Source organism: Strigops habroptila, chromosome 5 (assembly GCF_004027225.2).
Source record: "Strigops habroptila isolate Jane chromosome 5, bStrHab1.2.pri, whole genome shotgun sequence".
In the NCBI taxonomy this organism is placed as follows: Eukaryota; Metazoa; Chordata; class Aves; order Psittaciformes; family Psittacidae; genus Strigops; species Strigops habroptila.
In genome coordinates this window covers 23,981,060-24,005,943 of record NC_044281.2, presented here as the reverse complement: position 1 = coordinate 24,005,943, position 24,884 = coordinate 23,981,060, and the positions used below count along the sequence as shown (strand labels likewise).

Sequence of the window (24,884 nt, the reverse complement as noted above, 5' to 3'; positions counted from 1 at the left end):
CTTGCAATAACTGATCCTGCTTCCTACACTGAATGGTAACCTGAGGAAAAGGGCAAGCTTAATGTAAGCATGCTGGGACAGAAATCAGCTTGGGCTCTAAACTGATTCAATCTGAATTAGTTTCTGAGATGCCTGCCCTATGCAGTTTCTAACAGAAGGGACAGGTTTTGACACCACGGAACCCACTAAAAAGCCTGATCACTACTTGTTAACATTTTCAGTAGTCCACTAAAATCCAACAACCCCCTTCAAAATGCTCTTGAATTACTGGTTATTCAATGGATAACTGCACTGCTATCACCTTCCATCTGAGTCGGGCCCCTGCCATCGGGGAAGCTGGGGACGAGGAGCCTGATCAAAGGCATTCCACCAGCTGCCACAGGACATTTCTTTCCTGCGGCTCTGTGATATGGAACAAGGATTGCATCTCCATACAACAAATACTTGCAGACTTGCAAACACTCACAGATTTTACAGGCCCCACACTACCAAATAACTTTTTGTTTTCCCAACAAAAGAGCTTCAATGGCAGTAATTTTTACCAATCTGTTTTCCTAGTGCTTCTTTTACAAGCAGCTGCAGCTGAAACATTCCTTCCACTCTCTTCTCCTCCCTCGCCCCCACTTCCTAAAGGAAATTCCATGGGATCACCTCTCCTCCGGCCCCACACTGCAACAAAACTCTCATCTCCTAGGGGAGATGGAGGTTGTGCAATAGCCGGGTCCCTGCAGCATCTGCGACTGCAGTGCAGACACAGAGTTCCTCAGTGCATTTATATTCAGATTGCTAGTTTTTAACAGGGTATGCTGAGAGGGAACTGCAGATTACTGTCAGGCTAAATGAAATACTAAGTTTGAAAAACTTCAATCTTTGCTTAATCACAAAACGAAAAGAGAAAATTCAAATTGTATTTGTTTTAAATTCAAGACATCTCAAGGGACTGTCTATATCCAGAAAATAGGACTTTAGAAGACAACTTTTTTTTTTTTTTTTTTTTTTAACTTTCTTCTCAATTAAAATTTTCCCCAAAATACATATGGGTCCCTAATGACATTCTACAAGAAGGCATTATTGCTAAGAAAAAGCAAACCCAAAAAAAACCCCCCAAAAACCCACAACACCCTGGAACTCATCAGAGAGGATTTCAGTGTGGATTTCATTTGATCTTGAATGTAAAGCTGTCTGAATTTTATTTCTGTCTAATTAAAGTGCAAATATTGAGGGGAAGATAGAGAGCCTTCCTTCACACCATGCCAGGCTTGACACTTCATAACATGACTGCTGAAAGCAGTTACTAAAAAAAATAAAGGAAATAACTATTTAAACCAAACATCATGTCTCAAGGCCAATCGCAATTCCCATGGCATACCACACAAATGCCTCAAAACTGACTGTGGAAATCAAGCCCTAAAAAAAGGACCATTCCAGTCTCCATGTCAGGCCTACATCGCTCCAATGCATCTGTCAAAAGGGACATACAAAACCAAATACTATTTCTTCTCTGCAGAGAAGAAATGAGATAGTTAATTTTGACAGTAACCTCTTCAAAGATTATCAGCTAAGACAGAAGTTAGCAGAGCCAATTTACATACCACACTGGATTATAAGAAAACCCAAACCATGCCACAGTCCTTAAAGAATGAATAAAGAAAAAGATGATGTTGGTCCCATACAGGATAGAGCTGAACATTACAAATGACATATTGCTCAATTGCTAAAGAATCTACCTCCTCCTACAATTAAAGGATGTTCTGTAAAGCTGGTGTTATTTATTCAGAGACGCATGCAATAATGCTATTTTTTTAAATGCATACCTAAACCTCTAAAAGAATTAATTCATAGAGGACCAAAGAAGTAAGGACAATAGATAGGCTCTTGCTCAATATATAATAACTATTAATACTGATCTCAAAGGGAACAGTTTCAGAGACACTGACGTATCACACTTTTATATGACATGAAATCATATTCCACATAATTATGAATGCAATATTTCACTGCAGCTGACAAACCATGAAAGAAAAATGCAAGGAAAATGGAGAATAATGGAGAAAGAAATTAATAGAAAATACTTTTCAAAAATTGGAGAAGTTAGGTTTGAAATCTTCCATTCCACTTTCCCTTACCTACACCATCTATCTAAAGGTGGTGTATTCATGTACTACAGACGTTTCCTTAGACTGAACTAAGCAGCAGTGACCTGCCCAAACCATTCTCCCAAAGAGTTAAATGCAAAAGACAATCAGACTACTTCCTAAAGTCCAGACATGTCTTTTTTTCTAATGAGATGCTGAGTAAAATTAGCAGATTTCTTGCTCTTAACTGACTGCAGAAGATGATAGCTTCCCACTACAGTAAATATTTGAGCTCCAGTTCACCACTTCTCAGTCCTGAGTGTGTTTGAAGGAGATGGGAAATGGCAGTACAGGGAGAGGTCACAATTACACAGCAAGCAAAGAACATGGAAACATTAATATGCTGATGGATTTCACATGACTTAATGAAAATGTGTTTTATTAAGAGCAGGGAATTGAAACAACTTCTGGGTGCTCTTGCCATGAAACAGGAAAACATTAGAGTATGCAACTATAAAAAAGTTCCCATGCTGTGGAAACAAAGCTGTATAGCACATCTGGCTCAAATGTTTCAAAATGACCATTAGCCCACCATTCATTTTGTAATGCTGAATATTTAGGAAGGAATCCTTAAAATACCCTCTCAACAAGATACACGATTTCCCAACGCATATAAGCAAAGGCAGTCACTACAAGGTTCTGTTGTGTTCTGACCATCCTGGTACAGAACAATGGTCTGTCATTCTAATTATATAATTTGATACCTTAAGGCAGCTGCTTTCCTAATTGTGATCCCATAGAAAACCAGCATTATAACCATAAAACGATAACCTAAGGGGGAAGGCCAAAGTGAAACTGTCCAGAGCAAGAACAGATTTCAAAAATATCAGAGACTACAAACAGCTTGATATAAGCAGCAAAGTATGAGCAAACAGCCTGGAAAAGAGCATACCAAAGGGCGGGCTGGCATGATGATTTATGCTGAACTGAATGGGGGAGACCTGGGTTCAGCCTCAAAGCTTGAAATCTCACCCTGGGACCAGAGGTTGTCAAGAGAATGAACGGTCTGCTGCATCATCCTCATTTAACGATGTAAATGCCACAAAAGGAGGTCTCTGAATAAATTCAGCATTAAGAGATGCCATGCTGTAGGCTAGCAAGTTAATCATAGTGAGACGGTGGAAAGCACAGTGCTTTGGAACTGTGTGGCTTGGGCATAAAGGTCATCTGCAGCAAAGCACAGCGCTAAGTGAGAGTCTGGAAAGAACCTAGAAAACATGTCAAAGCGAGTTACAAACTCCTGGCTGAATCTCCTAAGACCCAATCATGTAAGTCTCTAATCACATAAGCAGTCTCAACAATTTCAGTGAATAGCTGGCATGGATTTAATCTTGCCTCTTCAGATCCAGATATTAAATAAGCTACAAAAAATGACTGTCTAACAGCCATGGAATAAGAAAGTACCATTAAAGCCTAAATAACGTATTCATAAATCCAACACAACAGCTGAAGGGGGCACATCAAGAAAGTACTGATAGCCACGCCAGGGGAAGGGAGTACAATTAGGCATGGCTGCAGCTACCACTGTTCCAGCAACCCTGTAAAACCAGCTCTTCATGGCAGAGGTTTGCTCAGTACAGATCTCATGCAATAGCACTACGTGGTTTGGGAAACGAAACTGCACAGCAGAGTCAGGCAGCTTCCTGCAGGCTTCCCCAAACCATGCTCATCGGCTCCTAACTCTAATTTCTTCTTTCCTCTGCTCTTGTCCTTCTATTTAGCTGATCACTCCTGCCCAGCCTCCCACAGAAGAGATAGTATCAGCAGGACATTGCATCAACTGCTTTGCCTACCCTTACATACCTGATGAAAAGCTCTTATAGCCACGAATGACTCACAGTAGTGTCCCCCCAACAAGCATTCTGGGTTGGCTGTTACGACATCCTTATTATGTGACAAACATAATACCTACCTTATTCTTCCCCACACTTCTGCCTCTGGCACAACCGATACGAAGAAATTTGCTTTCGCAACAGAGAACTGGAGTAGCAGGCTTGTGTTTGAATGAACTATTCAAAAAGGTGGCAGCTTCATTTCCCACACAAAAGCCAATAGTACTGTCAGAAAATAGCTGTACTCCCAGGTAAGCCTTCACAACAAAATTATAATACACTCTTTTCATCTTGGAAAAGAGGAGAAAGCTTCACCTAATAGAAAAACTAGAAAGAACCAAGCAGATGAAGGTGGAGAGCAGATCTGTAGAGACGCACATTGGCAAATTGTGCTCTTGCCGGGAAAGTACTTTTCCACTAAACTGGTGAACATTTGCTAACTGTGTTCATACATACTGCACAGCTGTGCTATAACAGGAAAGCAAGCCCAACACATCTATAATTTGATAAGGTTTTTCTAGTGACTCACCAAAAATAATTAATCAAAATAAAAACAAAGCCAAAATCAGCATGACTGTTGTGAGCATGAGCTAAAGGAAACACACTGACTAAAGCAAATCAAAGTCACTGTATAACCAGACCTCCACGCAAGAACTCTGTAGATACTTCTACCTTGTATTCTGAGGATTATATTGAAAGCAGTATTTCTCTACAATAACCATCACTGAAAATAACTTTTCAGTATAGTGTATATGACACAAGACCACAACAATCAGAGGGAAAATCTGAAGAGATGGGATGTTTCTGGCATTTGTAGTGACAATGATGTTTTTAAATTATTTCCTGAATCCACAGGTGGTTTTCTGCCTTTTCTGACAACAGCCAAAAGAGATAAAACAAAAGACAGTAACCTTTTTCTGTACATCCACTGAAAACTGGTTATTGCCAGCTAGCAAGATAATTTCTACAATAGGTAGAGCAGTCTTTCTATCCATTCTTAGCATCAAGCACTCCAGTGGATACCTTCTTAGGATAGAAAGGTCCACTCCATATGGGTAAAAGGAGCTAAAATTACTCTAAGGCCTCCCTGTAAAGTCTTGGGCATTTGAACAGAGCTAATGAAAATATTCCAGATTTGGAGTAAACAGCAGTTTCTACACTGAGTTCTATGTGTCCAAGATTTTATTCTCCACTTATTTTGTGTTGTCTCAGCTTCAACAATGAACGTGGCAGGTTCACTTGCAAGAATATCTTACCCTCTATGTCCTAGAAGTTTAGGCAGATTTGTAGGAAGGAAACATTTTGCATCTGAAACTTTCCATAGTTTATAAAAGTGGATTACTGACCTTCTGTGAACAAGGAGAGAGTGTTGTCATTTCTACCTTACTGCAGCATCAAGTTAGTTGCTAAAGGCCTATGCTGGGCTGGCAAAGAAGCCTAAAGGCTCTTAATAGATTGCCCAGATTTTTGAAAGATGTTCCAAGGCTAAAATTTCTGGACATCTCACTTGGTTCCTCAGTAGAAATGGAGAATTTTGAGACAGGGCCTCCTTTCCTCCCAGGTAAGACATTTAGGAGAGAAGTATCTCACAGGAAGGAACGCCACAGCCTTCCAAGTCTGTAAATTCACATCAGAACTGATTTAATAACTCCATGGCTCCAGTTCTTGCGCTTAGTTGCAAAATTCATGCTGTCCAACTACAATTATATATTGAACATCAACAAAAAAAATCAGGATCTGTGGCTATCCAAGAGGAAAAGGACCAGTTACAGCAAAGTATCGAACGTATTTTTTCTAGAACATTCATGCACCAATAACATCTAAGACTGTGCAAACTAAAATGTCTTCAGAAAGAGATTAAGGAGCTATAGTAACCACTGCACAAATAGTAGTTACTGGGCGGCTCCACTGCAAAATAACCTCACTACTCTGTCCTAGCATAACATGAGTACACAGGCCAAAGTTTCTTCATCAGTTCGAAAAACAAAAATGGGATGGAAAAATCCACTTCTGTAAAACACGCATTTGCCACTAAAATGCAAGCGAAGAGGTCACTGTCACACGGGAAGCTGTAAAAGTGTTTAATTTATTAATGAATCTTTTCAGATTGATAATCTGTCCTCTTCTCTGTAAAACACATGGATTTCATTTGCTCTTGGGAAAATAACCAAATGGAAAATTTTTTTCTTTAAAGACCTGAGAGCAAGTTGGTTTTATTACAATACTAAGATGACTGATACGTGCCTACTATTCCGAAAATCCAAGTGTTGTTTAAAAAATAGGAAAAAAAAAAAATCTTCTCTATAACTTATGTACCAGGTTGTTTTGCAACATTCAAGAACAAAGGCGCCTCATATAAGCCGAGATTCAAGACTTACAGGTTTTTCTTAGCTATTTTACTAACTTGCATTGTGGTCTTCAGCATGTATTTTTGTATGGTCCTAGTTATTGATCTGCTAAATTGAACATAAAATTACTTTGAGAAATCTCAGACAGCAGTGTTACCTACAAATCTTAATGATTCTCCATTCATTCAAGACACATAGGGTGTTTACTTATAGGTAGTACTGAAAATTTAGCTAAGTATTTTTGATTCCAAAATAACCCAGAAAGTGCACTATGAATTCCGGAAGTACTGAAGATTTTAAGAATTCAGTAACACATTTAAGAAAGGTGATTTTAAACAGTGTATAAACAACATAACTGCAAGTTTCTTGATTTCTGACCCACATTTTAAAGTAACTAAAAGGCACGTGCTGCTGTAAAAATTAACAAAACCAAAAACCTCACAAACAAACAAAAAAAATCTCATGTTAACAACATTGCCTGAAAACCCTCTGCTAAACCAACTCTACCCACAACTCCAGCCATGAGAGAGGATTATAATCCAGATCAACCATTTCTAATCATAAACATAATTATGCAGTAATGTACAGCCAACAAATTGGTCCGAAACTAAGATAAGCATTCAGATGCACACTGTAATATACAGTGATGCAGAACAATTACTTGAGGAGTCTGTATCAGCAGATTATCTTAGCAGTGAACAGAGGAGACCCTCTGCTGCAGGTTCTTGATAGCATGTTTCACATTCAGGTGTTAATTTTCATTTATCTGTGATTTCAACACTATCAGGCAGCAGTATGGGTGATTATAGTTCTTATTAAACCAATGGGTTGCTTGTGTTCACCACTACATTTAACTTTCTTTGCTTCTCCAAAGTGACAAACACATTCTTTTCCTGTTGATTGACAGGGAAGTTGAAACATGCCATTGTACTATAGCGTGAGGATTTTTATTTACAAATCTGTTTTTCTTCCCTCATAATCCAAGCACTCATTCCAATTTCACTTTGTAAGCTTTTAAGGTATGACACTGTAATTTATATTTAAGGATAGTACTTACGGTTGGCATAATTTTACCAGGTCCTGATCAGTGGTGTTTGGAGGCAGTGCTCTGATGTAAAGGTTTGTTTTACTTAATTGATCCCATCCTGAGTTGCTGTTGCTACTACTGTTGTTATTACTGCTGGTGGTGCTGGGACTAGGAGGAGCCATTGGGTGGGCTGGTACAATGGACTGCTGCAAAGAAAAAAGCATGTTAGAGTAAACTACAGATAGCAATCACAGTATGCACATTAGCTCAGTGTACAATAGCCTGTTTACCATTTGCAGCTCTGTGTTAAATCGGTACATAATTACTCATGTATTTTAAATACACCTGCTTTCACACCACATTTCAGACAGGATTTACAAGCACATTCTAGTATATCCAACCACCATGTGAAGCACGCTCGATGCATGACACAGGCTCAAATTATATATAGCCTTTGCTGAATACTACTCATAGAATTTTAGCATTCTTGATTGTGGAATCTCATGTGAACATGAAATAAGAGATACTGTTCCTCCAGGTTCCAGCAAGTGTAAACCATGCTTAACATCACTATGAGCATTTCACATGTCCATAAGTGAATTACTGTGGCAGACATGAATAATATGCTATTTCCTTAAACTATGCATAAATACAAAAATAATTAGAAGCCTTTTTTTTTTTTTTTTTTTTTTTTTTTTGCATCTCTTCATGCTTTTAGTACTTCATACATACTGGTAATGGGTTTTTTTTAAAGATAGAGAGAGAACACAGGCAGCTTAAGGACCAGACTTTGGATTAATTGTGTGCCTTGGCAGAACTATCATCCTGCCAGTGATCTCAGTACATGTGGATTATTTCAGAGTGTCAAAAAAAAGATTCTGTATACTAGAGGCGGGAGGGGGAGGGAACAAGTAAAGAAAAATCAAGTTTCAAAAGTAGATAAGCACATAAGCACGTCTATCTAGTCCTCAAGGTATTAACACTATTGTTCTCGAAATCAGACCCTAATGGAACATAAAAACATTCTAGAGAAAATCTGCAATAGAGCAGTCTTAATTATTTGTATTAGTAACAGTACAGCAGGACACCATACAGAAAGCGTTGGGAACAGGTCTATGGTATTGTGAGAGGAATACTTTAACAAATTACTAGAGAACTAAAGCTGCCAGTAAAAGTTTTGTGACTACAAGGTTTTCACTGACAAAAAGAATTGGCTGCATGCAGCCCTTCCTGCAAAAGCCTGAATGAGCTTCTACGGCTCAAGAAGCTCATAGCAAAGAACCACCCTGTGAACTGCAGAGGGAAGGCAGAGGGAGGGCGTACGTGTGTGTGGAAATAAAGTGGAATATAAAGTGAGATGTCACTGTAGACTCACTTGTTCCCGCCCCGGTGCCACCCTCTTCTTTGGACTAGTACAAACAGTTGTGTAGCCACAGCCTGAACCAAAAAAATTATCTTCCCTGATCTGGTTCACCACATGTGGTTTTGTGCTACGCAAAAGCTTTGGCTGTCACAAGGCAGGGAACGGGAATATGTAGGCAGAGAGGAGGGAATTACAGTTTACCTTGGTTTAAAGCACCCATGAAACTACAGCCTTGATACACAAGAAAAGTGAAACTATTTTAGAGATAATCTCGGGAAATTGAAATGAAATTTTGAGTGGGAGAGAAGTACAAAGGCATGCCTTATATCAGAAACTTCACGATAACTATGCCTTTCTTTTTTGTGTTTCCCTAAAAAGGTTTCAAAATCTTCCCATTTGGCATATTGCAAAGTTTATTATGCAGCAGTAATAGCCTGGAAAACTCACTGTAAAAATCGACACTGATACGTAGAAACATTGTTGTTGCCTAATTTAATAGAACTGAAAATTACCAAAAAGAACGAAATATATTCCTGATCATTTAACATTTCAAAAATGAATACTGGTATTTCATTGCTATAGAGGGGTTTGGTGTTTATTTTTTGGGGGGGTTTCTTTGGTTGGTTTTTAATAAAGATTTTTAGAAACATCAAAATCTCTTCCAAAAGATTTATACTTGGAGTTGAAGCGCTGATCTAGAATTTCTTGCAGGAGTGATTTAAAACGGGAAGAAGATTAAACCCTCCCTCCAAATTTGTAATGGAAACATTGACGGACTTTAACTATAGCAGTGCAAGTCAGGCTGTCAGGCTGTTCTGCTTCCAGTAACGCCAGGCAATTATTTTTAGGGTTACAAGCAATGCAGAATGACAGAGCAACTACTTTCAAAACATTTTCATAACAAACTGAACAAACTTAGTCTGGCATGGTGCTGCTATTCTCTTCAAGAAGCCTTCAATGGAGTTCTCAAAATGTGTGCAGTGATCAAATACACAACCGCTCTGCTCAAGCTTTTGAGACACGCACTTCCCTTGTGCACATACAGCTGCTGTAAAAGTCAATGTACATGTACCAGTCTTCATCTTAAACAGTAATTACTACTGGAGACTAAGAGCCTCTAGTCTGTATTTCAGTGTCTTTGGTTTTGCTTTTACTTCTTACAGTGTTTTTCCCTTAAAAACTTCTTTTTTCCACATTATGAAGAACTGAGGTTTTGTAAAATCTTGTCCCCAGCTGGCCAAAGGCAGGAGAGGAAATAAAAAAAAAAAGTGCGTGTGTGTGTCGAGAAAGCAGGAGTCTTAACTCTGCCTTCCTGTAAAACATAAACACTCCATTCTGAGAAATTTAAACTTTTATTTAAACATGAAGATGCTCTAATGCTAGTGGTCACATTCAAATATGATGGGAATGTAGATGTGATTACAATTGTCTTCCTAAGTTTACAGATGGGAGGTTTTCACTGCTTCCACAGAAACTCATACCTTTACCAGACTTAATGGCTTTACAAAACACAGATGCTGGGTACTGCAACTCTCAAACCCTGCAACCCAACGACACACAGACAACCATTACAGGGCCAGTGACATCTTAAAGCCATAAAACTTAAACACATTTTTCACATTAAAACGTAATTTTAGAATCTGAATCACTCTTTCCACTCTGTTCCTCATTGACGACTACTTGTAAGAACTAAATTAGAGGGGTCCCTCTTTTGTTTAAAGGGGCTTTTCTTTCCCCGTTGCTGCAAAAGGCTCATCGGCCGTGCAGAGCCTTGCCGCTGGAGCTGTGCTGGCACAGCCTCCTACACTGACAGCCCATGCCAAGAGAAGAGTTTTTCTGCTGGCGTAGTTGCATCACATCCCCAAACGACATAAACTAAGCTGATAAAAAGTTCTCTTCTGCCGGCACAGCTGCATCCACACCTAGGGTTTTGCCAATGTATCGATGTCAGCAAGGATGTATGACTTTTTTCCACACCCCTGGCTGATACAGTGCTCGCTGGCAAGACATTCTGCAGCGGAGACCTGGCCAAAGTTTGGGGTTGTTTGTTTAGAAGCAGCTTTCACAAACATGAACTGAAAGCTTTTTATAAAATCTGAAATCAATTTTGAAGAGTTCTGTTTTGCAAAGTGTCGTCTCTGCTGCAAATCCATATCAAAATCTGTTCTTAAAGTCTAATCATATGGACTTCACAACAGTTAGCAATAATGTAATGTACATAAAACCACATTCAATAATTTTCCTTTTTAACAACTGCATCTTAAATTAAAACACTGAACACAAGTAGAGGAGGAATAAATCTAAGTAACAGACCATTATTTCTTGTAACAATATTGCTGTACACAAGAAATACCATTGTCACACTGGTTTGCCATTTCCTCCTTAGTCTTCATTCCCAAGAGTAATTAGCTATCATTCTTTCTCCTCAGCAGTTTCCTTCCTGTCATCTTCAACAGCTAAGCAAAAAAGGCCAGTGACAGAATAATCATCCCATATACCGTATGACCACCTCACCCCATTCTGGAGCCAGCTGTGAGGAGCTCCCAACACCCTCTGCCTGGTCTCCAAGGGACCTTCCCTCCAGCCCTCCACTCCTCCACAGCCCAACTGCAGCAGTGGGAAAATCACAGGCACTCATTAGAAAAAGGAAAAGCTCAGTGACAGAAGAGTGCCTTAAAACAAGGAATGCTGTCTGCCTCTGTTTTCTTCTCAATATAAAATCCAAATAGATCACAAGTACTGAAAAACAACTGGAGAAGATATCCGTCTTTGCATGAACCATTCCTGTCTTTCCTATAAACCACTCTATAGTTAAGGACTGGAAAGGAGTCAGAGCAGGATTCTGCCTGCCAAGGAGAAGAATCTCTCTGCTGTCAACAGGAAAAAGCCACATGGAAAAACACCCAACCAAAACGGAACAACCCTGACAAATTCCTTTGACCTGGGAGCTGAGAGATACTAATCCTTGCTGCCTTCAGACTACAAAAGTCCAAGGAAACTCCAACAAGCAGAAGATAACTTGGATAACGACTGTCCCAAAAACAAAGCATGATTATTACAGTAGCATTCCATTTAAGTCTCTAACTTTGTATTATTAAAAGCATGTCTATGAAGTTATACAACACACTAGCATTTAATTACAAGTTCCTTCACTCAGCCAAAATTCCTGATGGGAAAAGTACCGTGACTTAACAACAGAGTTAGTTCTCACACATCTACTCTAAATTCAAACCATAAATTACAGCATACATTAACTATCTGATTTATCCTGAACTGCTACTTGGATCATCTCACAGTTTCAAAATCCTGACATTGGTGTTTGCCTAGCTTTGGTTCGGGTGATTAAGCTTCAAATACCTACTTACCCTGCCTTTGCCTAACCTCCCTGATTTCACTAAACAGCATTTTGAAACAGCACCTTCAGTAACTGGGAGATATAAAAATAACCATACATTCTTGTAGATGCGTGCAACAGTGTTAAAAACTATTAAATTACATTAATCTGAAAATAAAAAAAAACCTTTATTAAATTAGCGGGTGATTTTTTATTTACTTATTAATCTACTTAACACAGACCTTTACATGTACAATGAAAGCAAGGGCTCTGGAAAATAGAAGATGCCACATATAGTGAAGCAAGACACTGCCACACTTAGTGCACAACTCAGGAAACAGGAGGTGGTTTGGAATAAAATCATGTCCTGAACAGAAAGAACTCCAAATGTCTAACAGAAATGAGTGTTCACTGATGAAAACAGTTGCTTTATCACTTTCCTATAAATAAGGAAACATTGAACAGTCTAAGTCTGCAAACCAACGACTCTAGCGGAGATGCCATTTTGAGTGTCCTGCACTATTCTATTTCACGGTTTCCATCATCATGTCTGAAATGTTATGGCAAGCAAAGCAATTTCTGGAGGCCTCTCCAAGTCCAATTCTCAGTGGACATGAGTCAACCAGTAGAAATAGAAAGATGTGCCACTGCTGTATTCACATCTCCTTCCTTAGGGTAGCCTCTCCGACTGCTGTTCTTCAGTCAGTCAGCACTTGCCACAGCAAGATAAAGCAAGTCAGCTGCTTTCTAAACACTTTCAGGATACCAGTATGAAATGTAGAGAGCATCTCAGAAGTTACGTCCTCCAGACTCCTGAAAATCTCCTCAGGAGAGAAAACCCCTGAGACTTGCCCCCTTTTCATCCTTTAAACCACCAACCTTAACTTCTCTTCGCATGGGTAAAAAACATGATCTTACCACAGTGACGCTGCAAGAGTCAACAAGAGTATTCCAGCAATGGCTAGTTTACTGCACAGAGCTGAGACCACAGATATCGTGTCTTGCGATCATACAGAGCTATTTGCACCCCCAGGATCCAAGCCTATTCCATCTTTCTGGCTCCAGCCACATGGAGCAGAAACAACTAGGTGTTGGGAAGAGGCAGGACCCAGTGGGTGGAAGCTGGCATCAAGCAGAGACTCTCCCTGTTATGAAATATGGCAGACAGGCCAGGAGCATCTGGAGATCCAGCACTGGGTTTCTCCCCAAAAGCTCTCTAAACCTTCTACTTCTTGGCATGAAAGAACTATGCCCAAAATACTACAGCTGGCATTATGATAATGATGCACTGCAATAACCAGGTTGAAAATCAAGACCTGGGGGGGGGGGGGGGCGAGGGAGGAGGGAGGAAATCACACTGAACTGGGGGGAGGGGGGAAACAGCCCCTCAGCTTTAATTTTGTTTGTTAACACATAAGTTCTATCATGCAAAACTCTTCTTAAAAATAGAGGGCTGTGCTCTTTTTCTTGCCTGGATGTTATAGCCAAGTCTATGAAAACTATTTTGCTAAATACAGATGATAGTCTTCTCCATACTAAAAGTAAATGAAACAAAACCATAGATGGATATCTTCACATCTTCACCTATGAAAGTAAAAGTGATTAGGTGCTTTTATCAGCTTCCTTTTTAAAAGATCTTCATGAAGAGTGGCTCTATCAGCAGTGATATAAGACAAAGTTTAGCATAAACAAACCCTCAGCCACAAGCTGATGCTTCTAAGAATTTCACCCCAAGATGATTTTGATTATTCTCTCCCCACTGGCAGCTATTTTGCTTCCTTTTCCTCAGGATGGTGAGAGGATAAGCCACCCTTCACAGCAACATAGCAGGACTAAACTTGTTCTCACTAGAAAGCAACGATTAAGAACAGAAAGTACAGAAGCAATGCATTCCAGCTTGTTGACAAAATGTCACATTCCCACTTTTTTTTTTTACAGGAAATTGAACCAATATTATTTAAATTACATATATTAAAGCATAATATAACAGCAATCTTCTGCTAGCAATGAAATAAAGCTCTAAATCTATGTATTTCCTTTTTATGAAAATGCTTGAAAAAGTGGGAGCACAATCCTGGCTGCATTGCAAGTATCTGACAAAATCAATGCTGACGCTATGGAACAGGTTTTTTTCTTCAAGGATAAGTTGGGGTTTTTTTTCATTATTATCACACACAAAAATCTCTAACTTGGAGACAGCAGTAGAGGATGCTTTCAGGTAGCTCTCAGTGATAATGAAAAAGCTTCAAAGTTCCCAGGACCTCACCTACTCCATTGACTTAATTCCCTATGCAGGATACATGAAACTAGCCACAAAGGGGAGAGACAGGAGTGCTGAACCGGGCTATGTTCTGTTCCTCTGCAGATACTATCAACCCTTCTCCCTTCTACTTGCTCATCATGAATCACAGCATCCCTCTTCCCTTTCACTTTTATACCTGGCTCCCCTGGACAATCCTCTGAAAAAAACCACACTGGTACCATGCCCTAGCCACGACACAATTATAGACACCTGAAGCAAAATATCTGAGGTTTAGGTTCTGAAATTTGAACAGGCTGCAGCAACCTAACAGCTAGTCTACATTAAAAGAATGTAAAAAGAAAGTCAGGATGCTGAAGTAGCTGAAGAAAGAGAGCTTGGTACTAAGATCTATGGAATAAAACAAACAAACAAACAAACAAACAAAAAAAAAAAGGGGGGGGGGCCAAACAAAAAACCAAAAACCCCAAAAAACCAAAAACCCCAAAAAACCAAAAAAAAAAAAAACCAGAAAAAAAAGGCATGTACATGTTTTTGTGGTTAGCTTCATTGAGCAATAGACACAAAAGAATTCACTGCCAACTTCCTTCTTGACTCTAGTAAATACGCAGACCTATTTCCTCCAGTGAAATCAGCCAAGGCTTTTGATCAGGATCCAGAGAGAAAATGGTACTGAATCCCTACACTATGTTAAATTTTTTTGTTCCAGCCTGAGGATTCAAATTACAATTAGAAGAAAACACATCCATTTTCAGAGAGGCTTAACGCACATACTAATGGGTTTATGCAAGCCTTTGAAAGGTACACATGACACTGAATACAAATAATAATTCTCTCTTGCATTACACATCTGCTGGTACACATTAATAGCAGGGTATAAAATCTTACAATGTCCTCTACAACAGGAAACATCCAAGATATCATTGGTAGGAGAAATGCTTCCACTGAAAGAGCAATTAACTTAGAAACTCCTGTGCCATGTAGTAGGTAAGACTACACCAGGAACGATCACATTAGAGCTGGCAAATCACACACAGCCCAGAAGACAGTACCTACAGACTCTAAGTGAAAATGACTCAATAAGCTTTTTATGTCTCAGGTTGTGTGATGGGCGAGGGGGAACACTGGGTCATGTGCCAGGAGGACGGCCTCCTATGGCATGGGCCATATTTACAGTGGAGTTCATGAAATGCTAGCAATAAGCACATGAAAGATGTCTTAAAGCACAGAAGGCAGCAGTTTCAAGGTTTAAGGGGAAACGTGCAGAAATTAAGCATTTGCATATGCCTCTCGGACAGATGACTATCACAGTGCTCACAGCATTAAGAGGTTCAGAGATCCCTAAAATGAAGGTCAAAGTGGTCCCTTTAGGATTCTGCTTAAACATTCATTAAACAGGAAAATTCCTACTCACTACCACCATTCAAAAACTCTTCAGGTGTCATCCCAAAACAGATGACAAACCAAAGAAAATAAGTATTCAGGCCATTGTTCTACTTCATAAAAGTCGTGAAATTCCCAGAACATGAAAAAAAGACATCCAGCCAAACTGCAGCTGGCACATACAGAACTACCATAAATAGTTTCACTTCTCTGTCAGCCAATGTCCTGCAACTTTTTTTTTTTTTTTAGGGGAAGAGGAAGACCCAGGGAATTTCACAGCAGTCAGCCCAACTCCAATTCCCAGAAATACTCTGGGACAAATTATCGAACAATCATATTACGAGAATCCAGAAGATTGGAAAAAAAACCACCCCACAAAACAACAAAAAAAAACCAACAAAAACAAAACCAAAAACAAACAAACAAACAAACAAACGGCAGACAGAATGTGTCAAAAGCAGATCACATCAAAACAAATCTAATTTTCTTCACTGTCAGTGCAACCAGCTTAGTGGATAAGGCAGAAGCAGTAAACACCTAAAGATCTTGACCGAGTCTTCTGACACTGTCCCATGTGACATTTTCATCAGCAAAATAAGGAAATACTGCCTAGATCAGCAGTTCCCTTTGTACAGCACTCTCTAGCAAAAAGTGAGGTGTGAACTGCAGTGGAGCTTAAGCTAATAAACTCATTAGCTTCTCTGCATGCACTGTCATGGCAGGGGAGGAAGCAGAGCAAAAGGCACACTGAAAGGCATCACTGATCCTATCGTTTCCCCCTCCTCTCCAGTCCTCAAATTCATAGTGCTTCTGAAACACTTTGTTTTTAAACACTGCTTAATAAGTTATCCTAAATAGGACTGAAAGATCAGAAGATGCACTAATACCTCAAAGCAGAAAAGTTCCTCTGGTTTTTTCTTAATAAAAATTAAAAACAGACATCTCCCATAATAAAAAAAATGCAAAGGAAAAATGGCAATTATTTTTTTCTCATTCATGGAAACTGGAAGCAAGTGTACCAAGATCCCAATAATATGTATTATCCTCTTACTGCACTTAGAGTGTAATGGGAAGAAGTACCATACCAAAAGTAGCACCACCAGGTGGGACTTAAATGTATGGAAAGTAAGAGACCTGGATTTATCTGGGTATTTTTTGGCTCCCTTGTAGGAAAATAAGAGACAGCAGGTAACCATTTCTCTAAGTGAATCCTGCAAAACTAAGCTCTGGCAGTGAGACTTTCCTGCATCACACAAAGCAGTCACTTCTGCTCAGAGGACAGACCCTCCTATTAGAAGAATGCCCATCTCCAGCTCAACTGTATTTTGCTCACCTGTTTTGTCATGAGGTGTTTTGAACTTTTGCCTACAGTGCCAACAAATGGCGCCACAGACAATATTCAATGTGATCAAAAACTTACTGTTTTCAAGTACTTCTACTTGTGATATGTTAAAATGCATATTTATGGTATAGGTAATTATGGTTTTAATTTCATAAAGTTGTAAACATGCAACGTTCATGAGGCCATCCTCTTTTCTTACCAGTTAAGGATGTCACCCATTATTGTATTTTGGTGGTTAGTCCAGCTAGGTCTATACAGCTCTTGAAGCTGCTACTGATGAGTCTGAGTATCATGTTAAAAATAGCACAGTACAGACACATAGATACTCACCTCAGCTTATTCAGAGAAAGTACGTTTGGTCAATCTCAAGTTCTTTAAAATAACAGAGAAGGAAATGTTTTCTTTTGAAAAGTTAAAAACGCCACAGAGAAGTTTCCATCCTGTATTAGACTTAAGATTTCTGATAAGCTCTTGCAAGTATTGTTTTACTTACAAAGTGTCACAGGTTTCATGAAACGTACGATAATTCTGCAGATTTTTATTTCAGCTTTTTAAAAAAATATTTTTAAAGTGTTTCCTTTTTAATTTTTCTTATTTTCTAAACTCCTGTTTTTCAAAAAAAACCTACAATTTCATCATTCTGCTCATCTGGCTATCTTATCTACCCTCCCTCCACAGACAGCAATTATAGGATAGAAACGGCACTGCATTGAAGATGCATGTCAGAAGAAGCATCTGCTTTTTTGGCAAACTCCACACTGTCGGTGGCATTGGAATTACTGCTATACTGTTTTTGACAGGGTTAGACCACAGATGGCTCTTTTGGCTGACACGGGATCTGCTATGTCATTTTCTGTTTATTCAAGTTAAAAAAAATAAATTGAAGAACTTGAGCCTGACCATGTAGGAGGGAGTCAATTCCTATCAAAATCCCTTTGTCTACATTGCTGGTTCCTTATGGGCATCATATTACACCCATCACACTAGCAGCACTGTTACTGTGCATCCCTCTATTTTAAAGAGCAAAATGTACATTCTTTTTGGCAAAGTGACCTTTCTATTACACCAGTATTTAATAAATAAGTAGCCTAGCACAGTACATCCCAGCCTATTCCTGCTTCTCCTGCTGCACTCTTTGTCAATGCAGATGGGACAGTGCAGGCAGCTGGCTCTGGCCCTTTCTTCTACATTCCTAAATCTTAATGTTACTCTGACAGACTACACCCACTTCACTGCAGCCAGCATCTCCAGCTGGAGGAAAGGTAGTAAGTCAGGAGAAAACAAAGAAGAAAAAAAAATGTAGAAAAAGAAGCCAGTTTTTTAAGACTTCATCATAAAGACTGAATCCGGATAACCCAATGAACAGGCTCTTTAGAGCTGCACAATTTATGCTTTAAAGTAGAGATCAGTTCAGATATTTTATCCTTCCTACTCAGTTTGCAAATGTTTTTCCTTTTCTAATTATATAATGCGTTTCTGTGTCTCCAGGCCTAACTACCGTAGAAGTATCAGTAAAGAACAAACCAGTGTAGATATGCTGCACAACACAAAGGTTCTTGCAAGACTGATACCAAAAAGGTCCAACTCTGTTGCTCACCAGTTTGCTATGTGCCTATGCCAGGTTACAGTTAAACTGACTTCAGTGAGAATGGCAGCATCTTCCATCATTTTCCATGGGAATGAATGACTCCTCCAGTAGCTGGACAACAGGGAAAACATACTCAAAGCATCACTGCTCTTCCTAGTTACTCCATTGCAAGTATTTCCACGGTCCCTTATAGTATTTGCCACAGAAGTAAGGTCAGCACGATCTGTGCTAGGCTGAAAGTTTCTTTCTTTTTTTTGCTACTTCTGCAATTTCAAAAAGTGTCCTTATGGTTCTTATATTCTGCAATATGATAAAATGCAGCAGATATACAATTAATTATAATCAACACAGAGGAAGAGGACATAAACAACATTGCTGGTAAAGTATTATGACAAGTCTCAGGTATAACTAGGAAAGCACATACCTAATTCAAGAAACACTAACAGTGCAGATTAAATACAACTTCAGGATTTCATACCCCACTGCCTCCTATACACTGCAGTCACATAAAAGGGAAGTCTAAGATACTTTATACAATTATTTCAGCGCGAGTGTAAGTAAGAGCTTGTGCTAAACTTGCCATGGTACTTTGACATTCAAGGAGCCCATGGTTGAGACTATACTGCTGCAAGTGGTGTATGTATATACACACACATATACATACATATATATTTATACATACATAGAAAGATACAGAGTCTGACACTGAACTTGCAATCCTTTAGGGCAGGGTGACCACACCACCATAAATGTGATTCTCCCCCATGGCAAAACCACCAAACTGAACAGAAGCAGACAAGTATTATTAAATTAGCAATCTAGCCATTTTTAAAACAAAAACGAGATTGGTAGCAGCTCTTTAAGTCAGACTCATTATGCGAGGAGTTGTCAGTTTTCTGCACTTGCACACATCGGCCTGGTTCCACTCTCACCCAATGGTTCTGCATTCATTCACATAAGCTGAAAATCTGTCCAGGAGTTTTATACATTTCAACATTGTATAAAGCTGACAGACCAGAAGACACAAGTGTATAATGTTGGCAAAGCTTTTAAACATAGGGCTTTTCCACAGAGACCAGGGAACAAACTCTGCTTGGTTTGCACGCTGCAACACGCATACCAATTTTTCTTCAGATTTTAATGAGAATGTGTGTTGCGCATATGAGACTGCAAATTAAATTCCTGAAGTCTTCTAAATGACTCTCCAGACTCTCCATGGCTTCCTAAAATAAAACATAGAAGCTCTAATCTCATTAGAAAAGAACTGGAGTTGAACTTCATTGCTTTTAAAAAACATTTGCCTCTTGCATCGTTTCCCACTCAGGAGGGGAGTGTTGCAAACCCCATGCAAGCTGCTCGCAGCATGGGTGAGACATGGCAGTAGTACTTAAAGATTTTCATTAATGCAACTATATTAGTGCAGTTATGTGCATGCTAACGACTCCAGAATGGACAAGCTGTTAGCTGTATTCTCATGGAAGGCAATGAATACCATAATGATTTAAGCATGCCTTATACCCAGCAAAAATGATTTAAAGCCAGAGCTGAGAAAGAGCTGTGTGCAGGAAGACCTGAAGTTAGCATCAAGGACAATTGTTTCTAAGTTTTTGGGGCCAATGGATACCAGTCAACTTCTGACATTTCTCAGAGATGATCTTGCACTATTACACAGCTACACTAAAGCCCACTACATCCAGCCTTTTTGGCCAGGTGTTCACTGTGGCATATTCAGCACAAATACATAAAAGGTCCATTTTCTACAGACGTATGACATAATACGCAGTCACACACAGGATACCTTCTGCTCTTCAGGAAAAAAGGACTGGTCTGTCATGCCCAGAACGATTTCCACAGCTTTCCCCTATGTAACACATGGGGACTTACCCATGTGCAGGCACCACAGAACAAATTACAATCAGTTTAGCATGACAAAAGCAGCTATGTTTAACTCCTGGGAAAGATAGAAACAAGAACAGCTCATCCAGTCGATGAACTGTTCAAACAAATACCAAGCAGTACTTATCCTGTGGCTGCTATTACTACAGAAAATGCTGCTAAGATGCTACAGGCAACTTAGGATGGCCTCGACTAATCAGGAAATAGTAGCAGAAAATGTAGCTTGACATGCACCAAGAAACTATGAATGTTTCTCTGAGTTATCACCACCCTGCCCCTTTGCCCTTAAAAAGTCTCCGTGTGAGAGTATACACACATAGAGCTTCTACATTCTTTTAGATTTGTGTGTCCCATCTACTCGAATCAAACTACAGGTTGTTTGAACACTGACGACTAAGTCACTATCACGCACTTTCTACTTTTTCCTTCCACAAACTTTTATGACCTGCTTTCTTAAAATTATGCACTATGAAGAGTACGAGGAAAATGTTGACATTTGGACTACTTTCTCCTGGAAAAGATGACAAGGAAGTAATAATTTTCATCTCTAGATGTCTCCAAATTCCTAACCTGCGACTGTAGCTTGGTTTAGTTTCCTAGAACTTGGAGGGAAGCATTTTCTTCTCCCATTTCCAATCAGCACGCCTTTTACATCTCACAGTACTCTGTGATTATGCTCTCCAACACCTTTTTCCTCTCTCCAGCTAAACAATTATATGCACAAGATTGGAAAAAGACCATTTACTTTGTTTCTCTAAGGATAGTTTCAGATGTTACAGTAATACACATATAACTTGTTTCACTACCAGCATGCTTAATAGAGAGATCTCTTCCAGCACAATTTGAGGACTAGGATACTCCAGAACACAATGTTTAGTATAGTACAAATACTATTTAATTCCATTCAACTTGGATCCAGCAGGGCTTGTTAGCATTTGCTCGGCATCAGTCTCAACAGATCCAGGCTGTTTCTAGCAAAACTGTTCTGTTGTTGTTTGACTAAATCCAGTTTGAGCAGCATGTCTACCCTCACTGCCCAGAGAAGTTGCCTTTAGAAGGCTGTTTAAAGCACAAAGTTGCTGAGCACTGATTTAAGACAATCTGTGGGTGAAGTCTTGAATTTTAAGCCATAACAAATAGGAACATAACGCGTTTTAAATTAAAAGTAGTAGTGAGGGAACTTAACCAATTAGTAAATCAAATCCTCTTTATGTGAAGTTATTTAAAATGTAAATATTTTCCTAAATGCAAGTGATCGAGAGTGTACAGATGAGGCGTAGTCCTTCTATATGGTGAATTGCCTTAAATTCACTGCAACACTGTGAACACAACTGTTCCATCAAATCCGGGGACTTGATGAAACATGGCAAGGAGTTTGCTAAGATCAGCATAGCAAAATCCAGCACATGAGCCTGCTTTTACAAATAGTAGTTTGATTCTCTTTATAAATAAGGAAACCAGTATTCCTTCAGTAGGATGAAATTCTTGAAGTTGTAAAGGTAGGCAAGATTAAAACTGAAGATTCATACATAAGAACCACGGCAAGATTTCCAAGGGTAGGTAACTTCTGCTGGAGCTCCCCAGTAGATGATCAGTTGCATGTTAGGGATTATCTGCCTGTGCTGACCTTTGATGATCTGAACATGGCATCGGGTCAAGTAAGAACAGCACTCAAAGCTGAAATCTTTCAACTGTTACTGACAGGGTGTTTTAACATGGAAAGCCAATTCATGATAAAGTTGTGAAGTAGAAACTGCACTTTGAGAGACCTAGGACGTGCAGATAGGGAAAAGGAAAAGTGTGGTATAAGGAAGTCAAAAAGCTCTAACACTGGTGGTTAGATCTGCTGGTCTGATAAACTGGCTTTGGTAAAGAACAAAGATGACTTTGCTGGCCCTGTTGGCAGCTCAGCTTTCAAGCCAACCCTTCCCCCGATTTGGCTGAGAAGACCAAAGTGCAATGGAGGCAATTGCTGCGCTATGTGTCTCAGCTCAATCAGCTCTGTCATCTGGATTGCCCCGGAGCCACAAGTGTGAAAGAAGGCAGAAGGGACAGGAACAAGGTAGAGACATGACTGATGGTTTAAAATGCTTCTCTTTACCATCGGTGCTGACTCCTTAAAGTGGTAACAAAACAGCATTAGGCTGTCAATCAATCAGGAATTAGAACAACTTTGGTTTTTCATACACAACCTAAGACTACTGCAGCAAATACATATGGTACCTATATCTGTAACTAAGCCTTACGAGTAAGGCAACAAGCAGCATGCACAAACCTGCCTGCTAAACTTTGGTGAAATCCTGGGTACATGCCACATGCAGCAATGCTGCTCTGGCCTTAGGGTCAGATTTTTCTCATCTGAAACAAACCCAGTCAGTCAGTCTTTTCTCATTCTTTAAAGGATCGTGTTTTGGTAGATGCTTATCACTTATTAGATCCAATACTTTCTGACTGCTGAAAACATTCTATTTTCTCTTTACAAATGACAGCCTTCCCAAAATCCTTGTGCACGCACATCCAAGAAAACACGTGTGCTTATGTCTTATTTATCATTCCTTGTTCTTCTTGAAATCTGTAATTTATATTTGAATAATGCAACCAGAAGAGCTATTCTAACTCACTTCCACAGTACTCATCAATTTCCCCTCGCATTTTGCATTCTGATTTGAAACTTCACTATTTGGTTTGAACCAAGAGATAAACTTTTTTTTTTTTTTTTGGCAAACTACAGTTTTCTCTCATGCACCTAGCTTTTAACTGCAAGAGATTTTTAATTCTGAGGTAGAAGTGGGCTTAAGTGGTGAAGAATATCATTCAGATGTCAAACTCAAGCAGCACAATAAAAGCAATAACTTATTCCAAAATTAAAAATCACAGTGCATAATAATTAATGATTCCTTCTTCATCCAGAAACATAGTTCTAAAGTTAAGTTACAGATGTTTAGCAACAGTATGCTCAGCAAATGCAGGATGCCATTCCTTGGTGCATATTAAAAGTTAAAGAAAGCAACGCTCCAAATAGCTGCTGGGGTGAGTGTCTGACTGCACAATGAATCATTTTCATAGACGCTACAGGTCACTGTTAATTCTGAAATGAAAAAATACAAGAACTAGGTAACACCTCGGAAAGCTTCCAGATATACCACTAATACAACATTTTAAATATACGAGTAATTCAACTGCCAAGATGAACTGGTCCTGGCAGCACAGATCACAGACTCAGACATATAAACGGTTATAGCTAAAATCGCAGAAGTGATACCAGCTGTGCTTACAGCAGTCACCAATGAATTCCAAAGCCCATGCAGCCAGCAGGCCACGTGTGTGCACAGCTGGCACATACAACTGCAGCACCTGCGTGAGAGAGCCTTCATCTCTGGAGGGGGACAGGACATTCCACTTGAACCATGTCTAATCCTATTTATGCCTAGAGATGAAGAACACCATGTCAAACACTAGTCAGGAATAAACCAGTTCAGCTGGGCACAGAGCCCAACTCATCCACAGTTTTATTAGTCATGTTCTTGTCCCTGGTACAAGAATTCAACTGAGGAATCACACCTCTGAACACATCAGGAAGTTATAGATAAAGGAAAATACTTATGATAAGTACACTTGGAATTGATAATTAACTTTAAAACACTGCAGTAAAAGAGAATCTGCCCAGCTAGCAGCTAGCATTTTGACATAGATTAACCACTTGCCTCTACTTACTGCACAACTGCAGTCCCTAGCAACTGCTTTCAGATTTGTCCTACACTGCGGCCATTTTCAAGGAGTTATATTTTTTAATAAGAACATTCAGCTCCACTTTTCTTAGCTGCAATCCTACCCTTGCAGCTTATCAATCTGCAACCACTGAATATTTAACACTAATATTGCAAGTCACCATTAGTTTGCTACAACAATCATAGTAAATTGAACTTGAAACACTACATTGCATTTCCTAAAAGAATAAACTAAATATTTGAATTTATGCAAGTTAATTGGATTTGAAATAAGGCAAAAAATATTGGAATAAGGACTTCCCAGAGGACAGGTGAAAAAAAAAAATAAAGAGGAGGTAATTTAGTAGGAAAGATAAGGCCATGAAACCACTAAAACCATCTTAGATAAAAATTCTGCAAAACCTAGCTAGGCCATGGAACTTCACAGTTACTCCTATTCTGAGTAATATTTTCATGGTTGAAGCCTGCCTTTCTGCACACTAAACTTCTGCTTAGAAATAAAGACAACTATTGCTAACAGAAAACCAAAATCTATTCCTTTATAAAACTAGAGTTCTAGATAGTTTTACCAGTCCAGCTTCTTGCCAAAACAAACTCTGCCACTGTTATTAATCTGGAAATATCAGTAATAGTATTCACATGAACATT

General features: G+C 39.2%; 1 protein-coding gene across 8 annotated transcripts in view; it reads right to left on the bottom strand.

Moving 5' to 3' along the window:
* Positions 1–24,884, bottom strand: part of RBMS1 (RNA binding motif single stranded interacting protein 1) — a 146,967-nt gene that overhangs the window by 59,414 nt on the left and 62,669 nt on the right. For all 8 annotated transcript variants that reach the window (XM_030486434.2, XM_030486432.1, XM_030486433.1 and 5 more), the window contains exon 2: positions 7,373–7,548. In XM_030486434.2, coding sequence (XP_030342294.1) covers positions 7,373–7,548 — 176 coding nt within the window. The remainder of the gene's footprint in view (positions 1–7,372; positions 7,549–24,884) is intronic.